Source organism: Phasianus colchicus, chromosome 1 (genome assembly GCF_987193195.1).
Source record: "Phasianus colchicus chromosome 1, bPhaCol1.hap1.1, whole genome shotgun sequence".
Taxonomy (NCBI): Eukaryota; Metazoa; Chordata; class Aves; order Galliformes; family Phasianidae; genus Phasianus; species Phasianus colchicus.
Window position 1 is genome coordinate 106997879 of NC_143436.1, and position 19187 is coordinate 107017065.

The following is a 19187-nucleotide window of genomic DNA, read 5'->3' on the forward strand; positions in this document are numbered from 1 at the left end:
ACTTCTCTCATCAGTTTCTGGCTGGTGGTGTGTCTGGCAGTCATTCTTTTGATTGGGGGAGCTAAGAGTAATCTCTATGGTGCTGTACCACTTCTAAGAGATTGATGCACAGAAACTTCACAGATGAGTTTTGTTACCATTAAGTCAGGGATTCCATATTAGCGGTGCTGGGGAGCATTGGGGATATTTCCACCATAAGCACTTCAAAGATGACATCACAGAATCACAGAATGGCTTGGGTTGGAAGGGACCTCAAGGATCATGAAGCTCCAACCCCTCCCTGCCACATGCAGGGCCACCAACCTCCCCATTTAATACTAGACCAGGCTGCCCAGGGCCCCATCCAACCTGGCCTTGAACACCTCCAGGGACGGGGCACCACAACCTCTCTGGGCAGCCTGTTCCAGCACCTCACCACTCTCATAATAAAGAACTTCCCCCTCACATCCAACCTAAATCTTCTCTCCTTCAACTTAAAACCATTTCCCCTTGTCCTGTAGTTATCAACCCTTTGAAAGGGCTGACTCCCCTCCTGTTTGTAGGCTCCCTTTAGATGCTGAAAGGCTGCAGTGAGGTCACCCTGCAGCCTTCTCTTCTCCAGGCTGAACACGTCCAGTTCCCTCAGCCTGTCTTTGTAGAGGAAGTGCTCCAGTCCTCTGACATGATTCGGAGTTCATTATATTTCCACAGATAGTATGCATTCAATTATCTGCAAGATAATTAATATATATGCACCTGTCAGGTAGTGATTGATGATGTTTCCAGTCTTCTATTCCATGGTCTCTTCTACAGTATAGTGTCCTTTTAGCATCATGACAGCCCATCCAACAGCCTTTTACTTCATCCAGTGGTCTTCCTCGCTCGACCTCCAGATGAACTTTCTTCACTGATGTACGCTCAGTAGGAGAATGCCTATTATAAGTAACTTATAGGTACCAAAATTCTAAGATTTGCTCACTCAGCCATTATTTCTGAACATCTGCTCGTCCTTGGATAGAGAGAAGTTTGGCAAGCTTCATGATATATACTGGGGTGTTGGAAAATAAGGAGAATAGAGGGGAGTATCTTGACATCTGTTTGTTGCATCCCACCGTACTCACAGATGAGACAGTTTGGCCTTGTGTGGAGGCCCTGACTCCTCTTGATGCTTGATAGCCTACTTGTGTCTTTTCATTGCTGCGTTTCTTTTGCTGAAATTCTCTTGTTAAAACAGAATAGCCTTACAACATGCTTCCCAGTCCATAATGCAACATTACAAAAAGGTTTGCAAGCTAATCACATAATACAACAACCCAACAGCTATATTTCTAAAAATGTGCTACTAAAATATATCGTGTATTTACTTCTTCAGGTCAGACTTAAGCAGGTACAATTACTTGCCAGCTCGGATCTTGCCAAGTGAGCTATTTGCAGATTTACGCATCCAACTTGGCCCCTCCACAGAGCGACAACAGGGGAAGGTCAGGTGCTGCTCGCGTTTCAACTCGAGCGCCGGTGCCGCTCTGAGAGGGAATTTCCCTGCGGACTGCGGTTCCTCCTTCCCCAGGCCGCCCCGCCCCGCCGGGCCGCGGCAGTGCGGAAGGGCTGCGGGGCAGCCCCGCTGCTGGGGCAGCGCCCGGCTCCGTGAGGCGGCGGCTGACGGAGGGAGGGAGCCGCCATGGCAGCCGCCCTGCGGGGCGCCCTCTGGGGCTGCCTGCTGCTGTGCGGTGAGTGAGGCGGGCGGGGAAGCGCCTCAGCGGGGCGCTCGGCGGCGGCGTTCCCCGGGCCAGAGCGCAGCGGTGGGACCCGGCCTGAGTGGGGAGTCGGGGTGCGCGGAACCCGAGGGGGCGGGGAGTTGCGGAGCGGTGTCGGAGCAGCGGTCGGGTGAGGCTTGTTTACGAGGCTCAGGTGTGCTCTTCGATTTCGTCTCAGTATCAGCGGTTGCTTTAAGATGATTAAGTCGTAGCAGTAATGGACTACGGCCGGTGCTGTTTGAGGACTTCCTTTACTTAATTTCGGTTTTGTTCTCATCGCTCATGAAGAATGCCGATCAATAGCGCCTTTATCCGCATGGCATACTTCATGGATCTCTTGTCTTCGAAGCTACTTCTCGTTTACCTCCCTTTTTCTGAAGGGCGGCTGTTAAAAGGGAAGAACGAAGCATTTTAAATGTCAGTACTAATCCATGTGGTGATGACATCTGTAGGGGTTCTGTTTCATTCTTTTAGTTCTGTGCGGAGAGACTTTTCTTCATTCCAGGCCAGGTTGGATGGGGGCCCTGGGCAGCCTGAGCTGCTGGGGGGCAGCCCTGCCCACAGCAGGGCTTGGGGTGAGTGGACTTTCAGGTCCTCTCCGACCCAAACCCTTCTGAATCTGTGGTTTGTGCTCCCCTTCAGAAAAAAATAAAATAAAATAAAATAAAATTCATCCACACATCCATGTTTAGCCGTAGTACTAGAGGAGCACTGCTGAGAAACAGTGTTGGCAATCTCATTGAAAACTTGTGCGGGCAGTTTGATGGGCAGCAAGTCGTAAGCAGGAGCAGTCATTGCTCAGAAGTGATGTTATCGCGAAGGCAGTACTTACTGGAAGTCATTGATGCCAGCTGATTTGCCTTTGTTGTGCAATCTTGAGACTAATGATAGGCATCAGGGGTTAATTACTTGTTGGAATGTGGCTAGCACATGCTCAAGTCTATTTGAGAAAACATTTTAAAGGCTGAGATTGGAAGGCAGGGTTGTGTTTATGTCATGGGTGACTGAAAAGTCAGTGGAGGAACACACACTAAAATGTTTTGTCGTTGATTGCTCCCACAGTGTCTGGAATAGTGCCCAAGCCCCGAAATGCAAGGATAAATTCAGTAAATTTTCGGAGCGTTTTACTATGGGACCCACCTAGGGTTCACAAAGGCAATCTAAGTTACACTGTCCAGTTCAAAAGGTAAGTATGGCAGAGTTGTGGGGTTTTTTTGGTGATACTGTTTTTTAAAATCCACATTTTACAGCTGTGCATGTTTGATTTCTTTCCATTTCTATAGGGAAATTGGTAGCTCTCCTTTTCTTTTAGCTTGTGAGATGCTCGTCTTCTGAGCTGAATAACAAGACTGACATTTTTTCTGTGCATTTAGAATAGAATAGAACAGAACAGAACAGAGTAGAATCACTCAGGTTGGAAAAGACCTTAAAGATCATCAAGTCCAACCACAACCTAACCATACTACCCTAACAACCCTCCGCTAAATCATGTCCCTAAGCACCACATCCAAATGGTTTTTAAGCACACCCAGGGATGGTGACTCAACCACCTCCCTGGGGAGCCTATTCTAGTGCTTAAAACCCTTTCTGTAAAGTGTTTCCTGATATCCAACCTAAACTTACCCTAGCACAACTTGAGGCCATTTCCCCTTGTCCTGTTGCCTCACCAGTGAGAAGAGACCAACCCTGCTTTTGCTATAAGCACCTTTCAGATATTGGAAGTGAGCAAGAAGGTCTCCCCTCAGCCTCCTTTTCCCCAGACTGAACAGCCCCAGTTCCTTCAGTCTCTCCTCGTAGGGTATATTCTCCAAGCCCTTCACAAGCCTTGTTGCCCTTCTCTGGACCTTCTCCAGCACCTCCATGTCCTTTCTGTACTGAGGTGCCCAAAACCAAAGCAGTTTCATATGTACTTTTTCAGAACTGGAAACACATTTTAAAGTTGGCTCTTACGAGCTGCGTGTATGTTCTTCACTGCCTGCATAGCCATCACCTGTTGTTTGACAGCTGTAATCCTGCTGAACATTAGGACCTTCTCTGATCTCTCATCCCTAGCAGCATAATCTTTTATTAAACAGTCCCCAGTCAGCTCTCAGGCTCTGTTTCCCCAGGTCTCTCTTAGACTTGTGTCTGAGGGGTCCAGCAAAGGCACACACGGAGGTATTGTCCAATATTTACAGTCTGGTTTAATATCTAGTGTCTGCTGAATCACATCTTTGTAATCACTGCCAAGAAAAGGGCTTCTATTTTCTGACTCAATTTTAATCTCTAAGTCTGTCATGAATATATATGTATATATGAAGTGCTTAATGTGTGTGTATACACTAGAAATAATCTACCTTGATCTACCTTTCCTTGTCCATGAGTCATAACTGGGTGTATTAAGAACCAGATGTGCCACTGTTCCAGTTCGCTGACAGGAAAGATATTTTGTTCATTTTATAGTTTACCCATCATTTACTTTTTTTTTTTTTTTCCTCCTTCTTCCATACAGCAATTTCCCTAAGCAGGACTTTACCAATGTGACAACCAACCTGAATGTCACGGAGTGTGACGTCTCTTCTCTGTCTGTTTATGGAACCTACGTGCTACGGGTCAGGGCGGAGTGGGAAGATGAGCACTCGGACTGGGCGGTCGTCAGGTTTAAACCAATGGCTGACAGTAAGCCTTCCTCTAATCTGCCATGAAAACGTTGTCTGTTGTTGATGCACCGTACAATTTGGCCCCAGAAGAAAAGCTATAGTGTAGAAATCCATTTTAAATGTAGTTATGTTGAAAAATAAAATGTTAGTTGTAACACTTTCATTTTTTGAAGAGGGAAGTTGCTCTCAGAAAATGCTGAAGATTCACTATTTTACCTGAATATTAGTATTGGGACTCAAAACCTCTTTGGGGGAGGTTTTATTTTATTCCATTTTTAAAAGAGGGCATTCACAGCAAAAATTTAATTTTTTGTCAAGAAATAATCTTAAATGTACAATACTGTCATTCTGTTAGTGAAACTTTACAGCCCTTAGTGAGAGATATTGACTTATATGATTGTGTACAGCACAGATATTAATCATAGAATCATTTAAGGTTGAAGAAGACCTCTAAGATCACAGAATCACAGGATGGCCCAGGTTGGAAGGGACCTCAAGGATCATGAATCTCCAACCCCCCTGCCACATGCAGGGCCACCAACCTCCATATCTAATACTAGACCAGGCTGCCCAGGGCCCCATCCAGTCTGGCCTTGAACACCTCCAGGGATGGAGCATCCACAGCCTCTCTGGGCAGCCTGTGCCAGCACCTCACCATTCCCTCTGTAAAGAACTGTCACCTAGTCCAACTGTAATTATGAATCTGAGCACTGGAATGAGGGAGTGGGTTTTACCAGTGAGAACCTTTTATTTCTTACATTCTTCCTCTGCTCATAAGCAAAATCAACTTGTTTTAGACCATGTAATTAATGTTACCCAAGACATTTTTTTCTTCACAGCTCTTAATACCAAATCTCACGTTTGAGAAATATGTCTTAAAATCCTTTTTTTCTTGCTCAGTCTTCATTTGCTTAATTTCAGCATTCTCTTCTTTGGATTTCAGAGAATCTTACAGCTTTGTTTTTCTAAACATTTCTTTTAGTTATCTCTCCAAAAGCATAATGTTGATGTAACTTAATCTGCCCAGAACAGAAGTGCTGGAACATAGCACAGTAAACAAAATACAACGTTGCAAAGTAATGTGGGTGTCCAACCTTTTATCTTGCCTGGTTTGCACTGAGTGAACAGCAATTGTCGTGGGCCGCACATAAAATATGTAATATAGATAATGTATAGAAGTAACAAAACTTCTTTTTATAAATATGTATACATACATTTCTATATAAGCATAAAACTAAGGGGGCAACAAAAACACCCCATAAAACTAGCAGGTTGGACATGTATGGCAAATGTAAATTAGAGAAGGCTTTAATAGAGGCTCACAGCACATAATGCTGTTGACAACTAAGCTACTCATGAAATTAGGTGATGGCAGAAAAACTTGATAAAGACATTTTCAAAACACAGAAATACAGTATTTAACCCAAGGAGCTCAATCCAGACGCACAGAAGTAATAAAAATGTTTCAGTTTGTCAAAACAATCACAGTGAAAAAAACATTGAAATGCTTCACTGGAAGGTCTCCTCAGATAACAGATGTTGCAACAGTGCATCTTAAGAGGAGAAGTGAGCAATAACCCATGGAAATAGTCCTTCCTCCCCAAGGGTGCCCACAGCTGGAAAAAGAGAACTGAGTGAATTAAATATGTTAACTGCAAAAACAAATCTCTTTGAAGAGGCTTTCTATTAAGGAAGGGTTTATTTATGCCTGACTCAGGACAGAAAATTACTTTTTTCTAATGCATAAAAAGATTTAAAGCATGAATTATCACAGTTTATGTAAAAATTCAAAATGAAAACAACATAAAACTGAATTGTGCTCTTTCGTCTCTTCCCTATAGCGATCATTGGGCCACCCATTGTGAATGTGAAGTCTGAGTCAGGGACTTTGCACGTGGACTTCACAGGCCCGGCTGCTGACCATGAGCATGACAAGTGGTCTCTTAAGCAATATTACGGCTCTTGGAATTACCGAATACTGTACTGGAAGAAAGGCAGCAATAAAAAGGTAATTTCTGCCTCCAGGATGTTGTGACTCCGTGACTTTGGTATAGGGTTTTCATGGTAAAATGCTGTGTTGATACGAAGTTTCAACAAAATAACAGTATTGGAATAAAACTATATCACTACTAATTAGTGAATAAAGCCTAGTTAGTACAACTGGTATTCAGAGCAAAGTGGCAGATAGTTGTGTAGCTAAACAGTGGCGCAGAGATGATTTGCTCCTTCTTTAATTAGAAATAACTGCTCCGTTATAAGACTTTATTCCCTCAGGAAGTGATGCTTTGATTTGTGCTGCAGTCTTCCCACCAAGTCTGTATATTTCACACACACAGGCAAGGGTAAACTTAGAAGCTGTGACATCAGTGCTATCTATCCAGTGGTGATAAGCTGACTTAGATTCAAATCTCATGTCGTTCTAGTATTTGTGCTCCTTGTGGAACACTGAGTTTTCAGTAACACCATGTCTGGGGCTTTCTGTTCCTGTGATCATCTTTTTATCTCATCACTTCCTATTTGCCTGCTTTTTTTGAAGGACAGCCTTTTCCTCAGGCAGATGTGTCACTCAACTCGAAAGACCTCTCCTTAGAGAACACCTGGTTAAAGATCATAAATGATTTATTAATTATTTAGGGTCATAAATTCCCTTACAGGAAAAGAAGGAAGCACTTTACTGGAAGGGCTTGGTACGTCACTACAATTCTCATCTAGTAGGACTCCATTACATATAATTCTAATGTGTTTGTTACTCTGCAAAACTCCTTGGCATTCAATCCCAGAAAATTAAGGATCATTAGTTCCCAAACAATACATGCTTTTCAGTTCTCCAATTACAAGAAACAAAGGTGGTTTTGCATATGGGCCACAAACTTAGACGATTTACCAAAGAAAGTGGGAACTTCGGTTAGAATCTGTGCTTGTAACACTTCAGTGTTCGGTCTGAGAAATTTCTATCAGGATCAAAGAGGCAAAAGGACAGACTGCGTAATTTCATAAGCTGTTCTTCTGAAGTGGAGGCTTGCTCAAAATCTTGAATACTTACTAGAAAGTCTTCTCAGCCCTAAGAGTCTGTTTTTATTACATGATGAGCCAAGTCATAGGAGTTCCTATATTTTGCAGGGACCGTATAGGTAACTAAAGAAACGTAACCAAACCTGTAAAGAGCAAATTGCATCATTGTCTATCATCTAATACTTCAACAATCCTTTTTATTTCTCTGTCTTTTAAGTTTTGTCTAGAGCTTCCATCATACTGGCTCTGGAACTAAGTGATGCTTGTCTGTAACAGCATTCTCAGGTGATCTCATCTGGCATTCTTTCTCTCTGCAAGCATCCCATTAATCACGTCTCTGTAGGGCTCTTTAAACCACAGCTTCACTAATGCAGCTAGAGGCAGACAAAGGCAGTGGTGTGAGTGATCTCCCACTCCAACCAGAGATGAAATCAGTGTGAGTTACCAGTTATTTGACACTGGTAAGGCGTTTCATTCTGCCTTTAGAAGCCTGATTCACATTGCAGCTGTAACTGCTAGGATTTGTCCTACTGCCATTTAAATTACTTTGTACATTCACTGGATTCCTGCTTTGCATTTATTTTGTATCCTTCTCTTTTATTAGGTAATTCACATAGATACTAAGCATAACTCTGAAATATTATCTCAGTTGGAGCCGTGGACAATATACTGTATTCAAGTGCAAGGGGTTATTCCTGAGTGGAACAAAACAGGAGAACTGAGTCAAGAGCTTTGTAAGCAGACCACCCATAACGGTAAGATCTGGAGCATCAGAATGTTATAAACATGGTGTTCAATTAGGAAATGTACAAAGGCATCCAAAGTGAAAATCCGTGGAATGTGTAAGCCTTCCAAAAGCTGATGCATTGATTAGTTTAGTATTTTTTTAGTATTATTTGGTGACACGTGCACCTTTGGAACTGAGGGGTTAGAAACGAACTGAAAGCTACAACCAGTATGGCTTTGATCACAATCACTTCACTGCAGAGACCTCTGCATTGCTCAGACTTTGAAAATAAGAGTTAAATGAAGTACAGGCTCCTCACTGATCACCGTTATGTTTCTGAATTCCAGTTACTGTTAGCTGTACTCACTGTTGTACAAAAGCTTTTGTTCCATATATCTGAGAAAGGAATTGGACTCCAAATTGCAGTCTGCTCCATCTGTGATGCTGTGGCCAATGTCTGTCATGAGGCCACGGTGCTTTTTGCTGTGTAAAGCACAGTAGTTGTTAATTGATGATAAAAACAAATTGCTTTTCATGTTTAAGGCAGTTAGGCACCAAAAACACATTCATTTCCAGCTGTGCCACCTTGGCTGCTGCCAAGGAGTCCAGCAATCTGTATCGTTGGACCCTGCCATCTCAGCAGGGAGATTTAGGATAAAAGATCAGTTAAAAAGAGAGGATGGAACACTACACAATGTCTTTTTCATAGACATAATGTGTACTTCAGGTAACTTAAACCTTCTCTTCAGTCAGAGACACAAGTTAATGAGGAGAGGAAGCCATCTTTGGGAAGCTAACCTGTTACTCTTACAAACGTCCTAAATATTTTTCCTACCTGTATGTTATCTGCATGCACTGCAGTTGAATTGCAGATGGGTTTAGATGGTGGTGTTGCTTGTTCATCTGTGGCTAAAGCAGCACTTAGCAATCATGATGTAAAATATTTTCAGTGTTGCATGGCTACGTTGTTCCCATCACCTGTTGTGAAATCCATAAATGGACACAAATTTTCTCAAAGTCTCAGTATTTTGGAAGCCTACAGACTTTTGTCCTGTGTCTTTGCTGCCATTGTTACACATATCCTTAAGATAAAAATGAAACCCTGTGCTCTGGCAGTATCATGTATCAACTCTTACACCCCAAGAATACCAAAAAATGTATACAAGAGCTTTCTTTTTACATATTATCCCATGGATGATTACATTCATCGTTTGCTTAGTGTTGTATGCAGAATCATGTAGCAGTGTAACTGTAAATTTCTAAATCTAATAGTTTTTATATGCACTTTATTGAGAACCTTCTCAGCCTATTAATACAGGTTGTTTTTTTATAATTCCATTGGGAAAATGATTATTTGACGAGCATGTATAGAATTCGTAATTGCAGTTTTAATGTATTTTTCTTTGTATCTTTGCAGGTGTAACTCCTGTGTGGATAGTTGTGATTGTTCTTCTAGGATCAATGCTGGCTGTTATAATATCTGTTCCTATTTGTTTCATTTCCTTTTGGTATCTGTACCGACTCACTAAGCATGTTTTCTGCCCTTCATATATTTTCCCACAGCACTTGAAAGAGGTTTGTTCCCTCCCTAACACAATTAAAATCAGCCTTTTCGGTACAACTCTCTGCTTCTCAAAGCTTCTCTGCAGCCAAACCTTTTCATTTTATTTTGCATTCTTCCTTTGCTCCTGGTTGTCAGCCATCTGGGAGGCTTGTAGATGATAAAGGACAGTGCTGGTTATTGGTAGGTGCTCCGAAGAACTCATTCTGTTGTCTGCTACTATATATCTATTGTGTATGGTAGCTCTTGCTCTTCTGCCATACATGAACTACAGACAATTTATTCAACTAAGCGTAAGTGATGAAGTTGTGAACTCTGGGGAAAGCTGACAAAAGAAGGTACTTTTCAGCAGGAGCATGGTGGTGGAAATTGGTTCATTTAATGTTTAGTTTCAGACACTTCAAGGTTATAAATTTTGCATTAATTTTACCTCATTTTCTTCATCAAGTTCTGCATAGATATAAGCACAGTGTTGAAATCAGACTTCCTTTCGAAGAATACTGGTGTAAAATAAACTTTAAAATGCTGTAATTCTGAATTGCTCTGCAACAGAATAGTCCAAAATACTTAGAAGTTGAACAATTAAAAAATTTGGCATAGACTTTTATTCCTAAAGCAATTACATAATCTGTAATATGAGGCTTTCTATGGCTTAGAAACTGGATGTTGTTTTGCATTTTGAAGTCAGAGAATAGCAGGTGTTATAACCCATGGTTCCTCTTTTAATATGGGAGCAGCTGAGATCTGTCTCCACTTTCTTCTCAGATTGTACACCTGTTCTGAAATGGTTATTACACAAATATACTAAAACTCAACTTAAGCAAAGAATTTAGTGAAATCTGAAAACTCAGGATATGGCAATGACCTTGTTACCAATGCAGCAGCTTTAAATCAGTTATGCTATATCAGAATCTCTAAGGAACAAGGTTATGCAAAATGTTATATGTGCTAAAGTTGCAAACTTATACTGCTCTAAATTTCCTGAAGTATTTCTTCAGCCTTCCATTTTGCCTCCTTCAGGATTTAGCACTCCAAAGCTTTGTAGCAGGCCTAGCAATCACCTTGTACTGTAAGTTAAGCATATGCTCAGCACTCAGCAGTTGCTGAACCTGGAGCTCAGCTGCTGTGAAGGCATAGCTCTGTAGATCTCCCTCCCTATCCTTTATCCAGTAGTTATGTTTTGTGTTGACATTTAAAACAGCACTATTGCATGTATCAAGCTAACATCTCTCTGAGACGGTTCAGATGATTTGCATCTCTTGAAGCTATTTTACAAATCTCTCTGCTCCTTCATCTGCAGCCAAGTCATTGTTGTTTTTCTTCCCAGACAAAACCTAAGAGGTTGGTTTTTATAAAGAAAGTAAGTTTATGTTTCATAGAAGTTGCATGCCATGGGGTTAGTTCTTACAAATAAAGGCACTTCTGGCTTGCGAGGGGGAAAGAGGTTGCTCTACTGTCAGCACTCTAAAGGACTTCTAAGGACTAAGAAAGCCAGCTTGTGTGGAAAACAATATAAAACATATTTCTAAGCAAGCAGGATGGGATGGCTGGTGCAGCTTACCTCTCATTTCCTCTTTTCTTCACAGTTTTTGAGCAAGCCTCCTAGTGGTTCGCAGTTTATTTCTCCAGTTCCACAAGAAGAGCATCATTGTCATGATTGGCTCACTGTCATTTCAGAAGAACCTAAAAGTCAAAGTGATGAGACTGTGGAAGAGACCACGGAAACAACAGAGTACCATCAGGACTCCAAACAAGAAGTTTCTGATTCAGAAATACTATCACCTTTGGAAAGGGACTAAACACTCCTCACACTTCAGTCAGGTTGAAAGAAAAGCAAAGGTTGTTAAGTTTCTCTTATTGCTGCATTCTTAGGAAAATTCATACTTGAAACTCTGAGAACAGACTTATTGTTTTTTAAAGTCCAAGACACTTGCTGATGGCTGTGAAAGTAAATAATACATAATTTTTTGCCACTGTTTTTAGTGGCTCACTGGTAAGTTGTAGCAATATTCTGGCTATACTATGCCATTAATTTAAAAAGCAAATACCAGAAATGTGATACTAGCTAATTTAACTTGGATGAACTATTTATTGCACAGCTAGTCACAGTGGCATGCTGTATAAGGTTTTTACAGCAAGATTACATTTTGCAAAGAAAGAGCCAACCAGACTTATTTTTATAATGAGAAAGTGTGTATATTTAAGATATGCATAGCAACATAATCTTCTTATTGTTTTTATTCTTTTTTTTTAATCTAATGCGGAGCCCTGGAGTTATTTACACTGAGTTATGTACCATCATAATAAACCAAACATTAAAATTGAGTGTGATTTCCATTGCAAGGTCTTATTCATCCTTGCTAAGGAAAACAGGAACATAGCACTGCACCATCAGGCAGTCCACCGTGATCAGGTGTTGCTCAGTCCCCTGAGCTTCTGCCCTGCAGTTTCCATGGTATGCCTACCTCATCCGGAATCGACTGAACTCTATGGAAAACTTTGCAGTTAAAGAGAGATTTAAAAGTTCATTTTATTTACCTACTGATACATATTCTCAGTTTAAAAAATAAAAATAAAAATTAAAACCAGTTGGTTGTGACATGCTACATAATGCTACATGAGGTTTATAGACCTGTTCATGTGTGCCAAGGTTATGTCCACACCACTGTCATCAAGCGTGACCCTTGCACTGTGCTCTAACCCTTTGAGTGATGCAATTTTTTTTTTTGTATATGTATTACTGCACTCAGTGAAAAATGCAGCCAGCAGAAGTGACTTGTTACAAATGAAATTGTGTAACTTAATGTGGAAATGACAACATTTGGGGTTACAGTATTGAGGTTTGTTAGCATGCATTGCAGGAACTGTTGCAGAAAGAACCATGAGAACAGGCGCTGATTCTTTGTACAGGGTAGTTACATGCAGTTTGGATGAGCTTTTCCTGTACTTTCTAATTTCCATCATCTTTTGTTTTAATGAACCATTTGGGATATGGAAATGTAAGAAAGCATTTTTGCTATGTTTTTTCAGACATTTTGTGTGGCATACTTGGCATGCCTCCCACCATAAAAATGCAGCTGTGTTCCCTATTCCTCCTTCCATATTAGCAGCTTCTTCAACTTCTGTACGTTTTTGGTTGGGTTCTTTCCAGCTTTCTCAAGAGCAAAAATGACATAGCATAGCTCTTATGACCAAGCCATATGCCAGCAGTGGGCTGGCCAGCTGACGTCAGAAGAAGGCTGATATTTCCCTGTCCTTTGCTCAGACTGTTAGGGAAGGCCCTTTCTCTCTCTGCCTGCTGATTTTCATGGAAGAATATGAAGTTCTTGTCTATCAGAAATGGCTGAAAACAGTCAATTATGATGAGGGCACAGATAAGGTGCTGTGTTCTGCCTCTTGATCACAGATTCATTGGCGAAATTGGCCCAATTTAAAAATAAAAACCTTGGCTATTTGGAAATACAGTCTCTTTCGATTAGGGCAGCAAGAATCTGTTCAAGAACATTGTCTCTGAAATCATGAGAGTTTGGCTTTCCCCATTTAAAAAGAGGAAGTGTTTCCCCTTGTGTCTCTGCTGACACAGTTGTTGTTGTATCACAAGGAGAGGAGAGGGATTGTTCCTCTTTCAACGAATTCAAAGCGGGGAAAGGAAGCATTTGTCTTGATAACCTTGGTTAACTTTGCTTTGATATGGAACATGCTGTCGTCAAAGAAACAGCTGCTGTAAGTTCCCATGGGGCTGTCTTTCACTCACTGTCTGTGTCACCATCAAAATCCTTTATGTGATTGACTCCAAAATGAAAAGTATATTCATAGTCCAGCTGCGCCTTGGTTAGCATGCAATAGGAATGAATTCCTCAACTCTACATCTCTGCGGTTCATGGGGGTTTCCAGAAAGTCCTTGGATGACTTCTAGTTTCTTTGCTAAATTTGACTCTTCTGACACCATACCAGGGTTTATGGCTAAAAACACTGTGATGATTTGTACTCCACAGCTCCCACACACAGCATTCATTGAGAATTCACCTGTGATAAAGGTGGAGTGTTCACAAGTGCAACTCCAGCAGATAACACAGATAACAGGTTAAGGAACCTGTTGGGGCAAACCATATTCTTTTTTGCGTAATTCAAAGGACATTTTTCTTAAATTTCAGCCACACAATATAAAGGATGAATACAGAGCTGTGCAACTAGGATGTGAAGAATTCACAGCACTACAAAAAGGGAAAGCCCAGCTCATTTTTTTACTTCTGACTTCTCACCTCTGATGTGTCTGTTCACCTCATTTAAAATTATCCTGGCTAAAGCCAAGCTAAGCCATTCATGCCTCCAGCTTTCACTCACACTTTCCTAAGCAGCTTTTCTGGGGGATGGCAGGCTGTTCCAGCTAAGGCCCAGTCACAATTAGACTAAAGGACAAAGTGACAAGGGGTGATATATCTAGAAGCTCTGGGCCTTGTCTCACAAAACCAACCCTCAAGTTCCACCAGATCAGTAGCACCTTTGGAAGGCAATAGCTTGAGATCCTTCTGTAGAAGAGCCCTCAGTGCCTCTTCAGAGACCAGCAGTCTAAATGAGCTTAGCTTGTGGTGAGTATGATGAAAGCAAAACAATAAAACAACTGCACTTCTAATTTAGGTGTTTATGATTTAAACTGCAAGGTAAGGAGCTCGCTATTAAATCTGCCAGGATTTTGACAAAGTAGAACAGACTACTTTGGAGAAAGGGAAATAATTAAAAAAAATAGGGAGAGAAGGATGACTAAGGAATGGAGAAGTGGGGAAAACAAAAGGAGAGCTTGTGGTAAACAAGACTGATCACAGAAGAGAGCAACAAGGAAAAAGGGAACAGCAGAACCCAACCCAGACCAAGCAAGGGATGAGGGATGAGATCACCCATTGCTCACTTTCTTTCTCTGTGTTTGGTAGCTTCAGCACCTTCTCCCCATGCAGGTTCCTTAGGCACCAGCAAAGGCAGGCTGGCTGGAGAGTGCAAATTCACATGTGCTGCCTGGCCAGAGAGACTCCAGCTGAAAAATACAGGGCTTTCAGAAGCTTTAACTCTACATCCACCAGGAAAAGCTTTTAAATAGCCTCTAAACAAGAAATAAAGTACAAGAATTTGTGGTAATAAGTTAATCGTTTTTTTCTGAGGCGGTATGGGAAATTATGTTACTAAGCATTTTTAGTTTACTGTTAATCATATTATTGAGTAAGTGGTATGGAGTATCTGTGCAAACCAAGGCTCCTTCCCTTGATATTGCACTATCATGAGATAGAAAGGTGAAAATAGCTATTTCTTGTACAGCTTGTACAGAAAGCACTCTGAGAAAACAACCAAGGTGTGTCAATATACTGGAAGTTACTCATTGTACTCCTAATACAGAATCTTTTCCAATTTTTCCCTTGTATTCCCTTGAGTTAATACCTATGCTTTCAAGTAATTACTGTAAAAGGCTGGAGGTACAGAAAGATAATGATATCAAAAAGAAAAATGAGATAACATTGGGGAAGCCTTACAGAGGAAACCCTGACTCCAGCAGCATTGATGTGCATTCACTGGTGCTAGGACTACACGCTGGCAAAAGCACCAGACCAAAGAATATTTAACATCTCAGCTCTTCCATCTTCCTATTGACAGACATTGTGTAACTCATATATCATCTCTCATTTCTACTCCTTTCTTCTAGCACCTCTTGTTTACACTGCACTTTTTAAAACCAGACAGCTGGTCCTCCAAACATGGACTTTCTTTACAGACCTGTTTGGCTAACATAGCTACCAACATACATAACAGACCAACACCATGTAAATCACACCTGGAGCTCTGCACATGGATTACATTTTCAGACATGCTGATGTAACTGTTGCTACAAAGAGGCTCTGAATCTCATCCCAATCAAGCACAACTTGTTGATCATTATGAAATATTATCTGTAAAGAAGAAAGTTGAGGATTTATTATGGCTAGGTGTTGTGAAGATGCTTGGTAGGTCTTCAAAGACTGTAAAAAATAACAGGTTGACAGCAGACTTCTCACATTCTGGAGGCTGGTTGCTGCAAATCATGACCCCTCTGCCTTACAAAACCTAATGCACTCTTCCGACCAGATATCTGTGTTTTTATTTATGTGAGCTTTCTCATGCACTTAAGATATTCAGCAGTTTTGATACACAAAATTATACCTGCCCCAAAACCAACCTCCTTGTAGATCTCAGTGTGTGAGGAGGGTCAGAAGAGAAGGGCAAGAGCTGAACATAAGAGTCTTTCTGCAACTTCATGAGTGTGAAGGGATATGGAAATATGTTGGAAAGTTTGAACTGCTTTTATATAGCTTTTCCTGATGTGAAACACCCAGATCTCAATGACAGCAAAGTCTAAAAGCAAGTTGCTGGTAACACGATGGAAGAACTTGCATCATGTAGATAGAACTTGTGAAAAGTTCACTCGTGAAAAACCTCTTAACGATAGCCTTGCTATAATTCATACCACTGTCTGGAAGGGAGTAAAAAGTCTACTTTTATGGGGGGTGATGAAGGGTTTAATGCAAGCACAGCACTCCAACTGCACTTTCTTCAAGAAATGTAGAAATAGGGCCCAAATGTGCAAGCACTGTGCTGGGAAGGGAGCAGGCAGGCTTTTTGAGTGTGTACTTCACTCATAGTTTTTAGCTTTCAAAATGATGTAGAGAAACTAACATTCAGTTGCAGAATATCAATGCACTACCAAAAAGGAAATGATTTAATTCCTGTCAGTGAGCATCAGCAAACTTCTGCACAAGACAGAAGCAGTTGGTCGTATTCTGACTTCAGTAAGATTTTCCATGTTTTACAAGATGCCGTCACAGACTAGGAAAATTAGTTTAGATGGAAGAAGATGAAAACAGAGTTTATGTTGGGTCAGACTACAAATGAGTCAACAATGCACTGTTGTGAAAGAGGCAAATGCCGCAGAGAATGTACAGACCACAGAATAGTACACGTAATGTGTGAAACAATCTTCCCCACTATCTAGCAGTAAGAGCTAGAGAGCTATATCCAGAGCCGGGAAAAATCAGGAGGAGGACAAAAAGCTCTGTGAAGGTTAGTGAAAAGAGCCAGCACAATGTGGTCTGACAAAAAAAAAAGACTAATGCTGACATGACAGTCTTTAAGTATGTGAGGCTTTTGAAAACAGGAAATGAATAATCTCACCTCTATGTCCATGACAGACATGAAAGCAGTTACAAGACTGAAACAAGACAGATATGAGGAAAAGATTTCTAATGATGAGAACAGAAAAAGTATGGGAGATACTGCCTGAGAAGTGACAGAAAACCTGACTCTAAAAGCAAAAGTCCATTGAGAAAGGGATAGATACAAAAGATCCTGCCCTCAGGGCTCTACAACATGCAGCTGGCTTCTTAAGTCCTTATTTCCTGATCTCATGTTTCTACACTTTTCGAGCAAAATGAAATGCTGCATTTTCTTCTTTTATCCTGTTCCAGAATTGACATGAGAAGAAACAAGGGAATGATTTGTCCTTTGCCTGTCAGCCAACAGAAATAAATTCAGTGGAGCCTGCCTGGCTTGGTTTCCTCCATAGCACATGTGTTTTAGGACTGACATTCACGTCCACAGGAGCACACATTATCTTCCCTGCTGTTTGGCTGCCTGTGTATTGGAGATAGAGCTTCTCATAGAACAGATTTTATCAACACCAGTTTCTCTTTCTTTTTTCTGTGTCACCTGTGAGAAAGTTGCATTCAAACTTACCAGAACATAAACTGTTGTGGCTTTTATTTTAGGTTACTGAATATTTCCAACAGTAAGAAACTAGTGAGCTTGCTGTAATTCATTTTATGATCTTTGACTACAAGGTGGTTACTGTGAAATGTGACTGATATAAGTAAGGTGCTATAAAAATGGTTTCCTATAAACCGTCTTCACACAAGATAACAAATAGTAAAAATGATAAATCTGGGTCAAGGTCAGAAATGACCTGCAAACAATATATTATTTTTTAATATGTGAAACATGATATCCATGCACTTATCTCCTACAGGCTAGATCATAACCTGTCACTTATCTCAGTAGTTGCCCACTGTTGATTGCAGAAGGAAATGTTTTTTCTTTTCTGGTAAGGCTTCCACAGCTGAGCAGACCTAAATAGCTCTGCTTTATGGATGCTTTTAACCAGCCTCATCATTTTAGTACCAGAATGCTCTACATCCTGCAAGAATACATCTTGCATAATTCTTGCAGCCGTCTCATAACTTCAAAGGGCACAGATTTCCTTCAAGACTGAAAAAAGAAAAAAGGTACTAAATATATCTGTTAGCATTAGCACTTTGTGACTGTGCTAGCCAAGAGCTGGCAGTCACATTCTCTCAGCCACCAAAGTGTTCTTTTGTCCAAAGCCGCCTTCTCATCAACCACCAGAGCCCATAGCCTGCTGCTTACGTTGGTTTCAAGAGTGTTTGGGTGTGCAGGAAGCTGCAAGAAGCTGCATGAAACATTCTGACAGCAGCTGCCTGCAGGCATTGCTTATATCTGCACAGCAACAGGCGACAGGCACAAAAGAAAAGTAGAGGTGTCTGTATAACTCTTTCCGTAAGTGCATGTATGTCACAAAAGATGGCACTTTCACTAAACACTGAACTTCGTGTGCCCACGCTGTACAAATGATCTGTACTCATGCAGCAAAATCAGCACTCCTGGGAAGGAGTTGAGCAACCCCTGTGGTCAAGACTGCTATTTATATGCAGCAACATCCACCTCGTGACAGGGTGGAGCTGTCTGGTACAGGCTCAGTCTGACCCCATCAGAGAGTAGCCATCTTCCACTGATTTCTTCTTCAGCTACACGAAAAGGATAAGTAGCCCTTGTTGGAAAGAACACCTGTTTACACAAAATTACACAGGAAGTTGTGGTGAAGCTGATGATATTTGATAGATCATGTCCTACTCGGTTATTTTCATTACAACACTTTCTCCTCACTGATTACCTGTTCATTATGCCAGATGATGGCCGTGATGGCTCCTACTGAGTGGTACTTAATAGCCTAACAATTCTGTTGATCACTCAGTTCTGCTACACAATAAATACACTTCTGCATTATATGTTTGTTGCATTGCATATTTATCGATCAAAATAAATTAATAGTAGAAACTTGAAATTAAGCATACGCTGATTGCTTAACAACTCTACAATTCTTTCAAGAAATTGTCCTTGTAGCACACCAGATGGCATTAGACACTGCGTGCTTCAAACAACATGGTTATTCACAACATCTTATAAATCCTCACTATAATTGTATCAGCCTCCTCTTAATTATCAATCTTTTTGATAGTACAGGTTTGCAGATTTTACATCCTTGATCTGGCTAATGCTATACAATAATTCAATTACCTAGTGGATGGCAACCTTGCCCACGGCAGGCAGTTGGAACTGAATGGTCTTCAAGGGCCCTTCCAACTCAAGCCATTCTATGATTCTTTGATTCTATGATTCTGTGATTTACAGGGATCAATAGCATC

General features: G+C 41.0%; 1 protein-coding gene across 1 annotated transcript; it reads left to right on the plus strand.

The window, feature by feature from the left end:
* Positions 1–1532: 1532 nt before the first annotated feature.
* Positions 1533–13798, plus strand: IL10RB (interleukin 10 receptor subunit beta). The gene is made up of 7 exons (XM_031612592.2): positions 1533–1706; positions 2796–2919; positions 4225–4391; positions 6214–6380; positions 7989–8139; positions 9529–9686; positions 11259–13798. The coding sequence occupies exons 1-7, from the start codon at positions 1658–1660 to the stop codon at positions 11469–11471; spliced, it is 1029 nt and encodes a 342-aa protein (XP_031468452.2). The 5' UTR covers positions 1533–1657; the 3' UTR covers positions 11472–13798.
* Positions 13799–19187: the final 5389 nt, after the last annotated feature.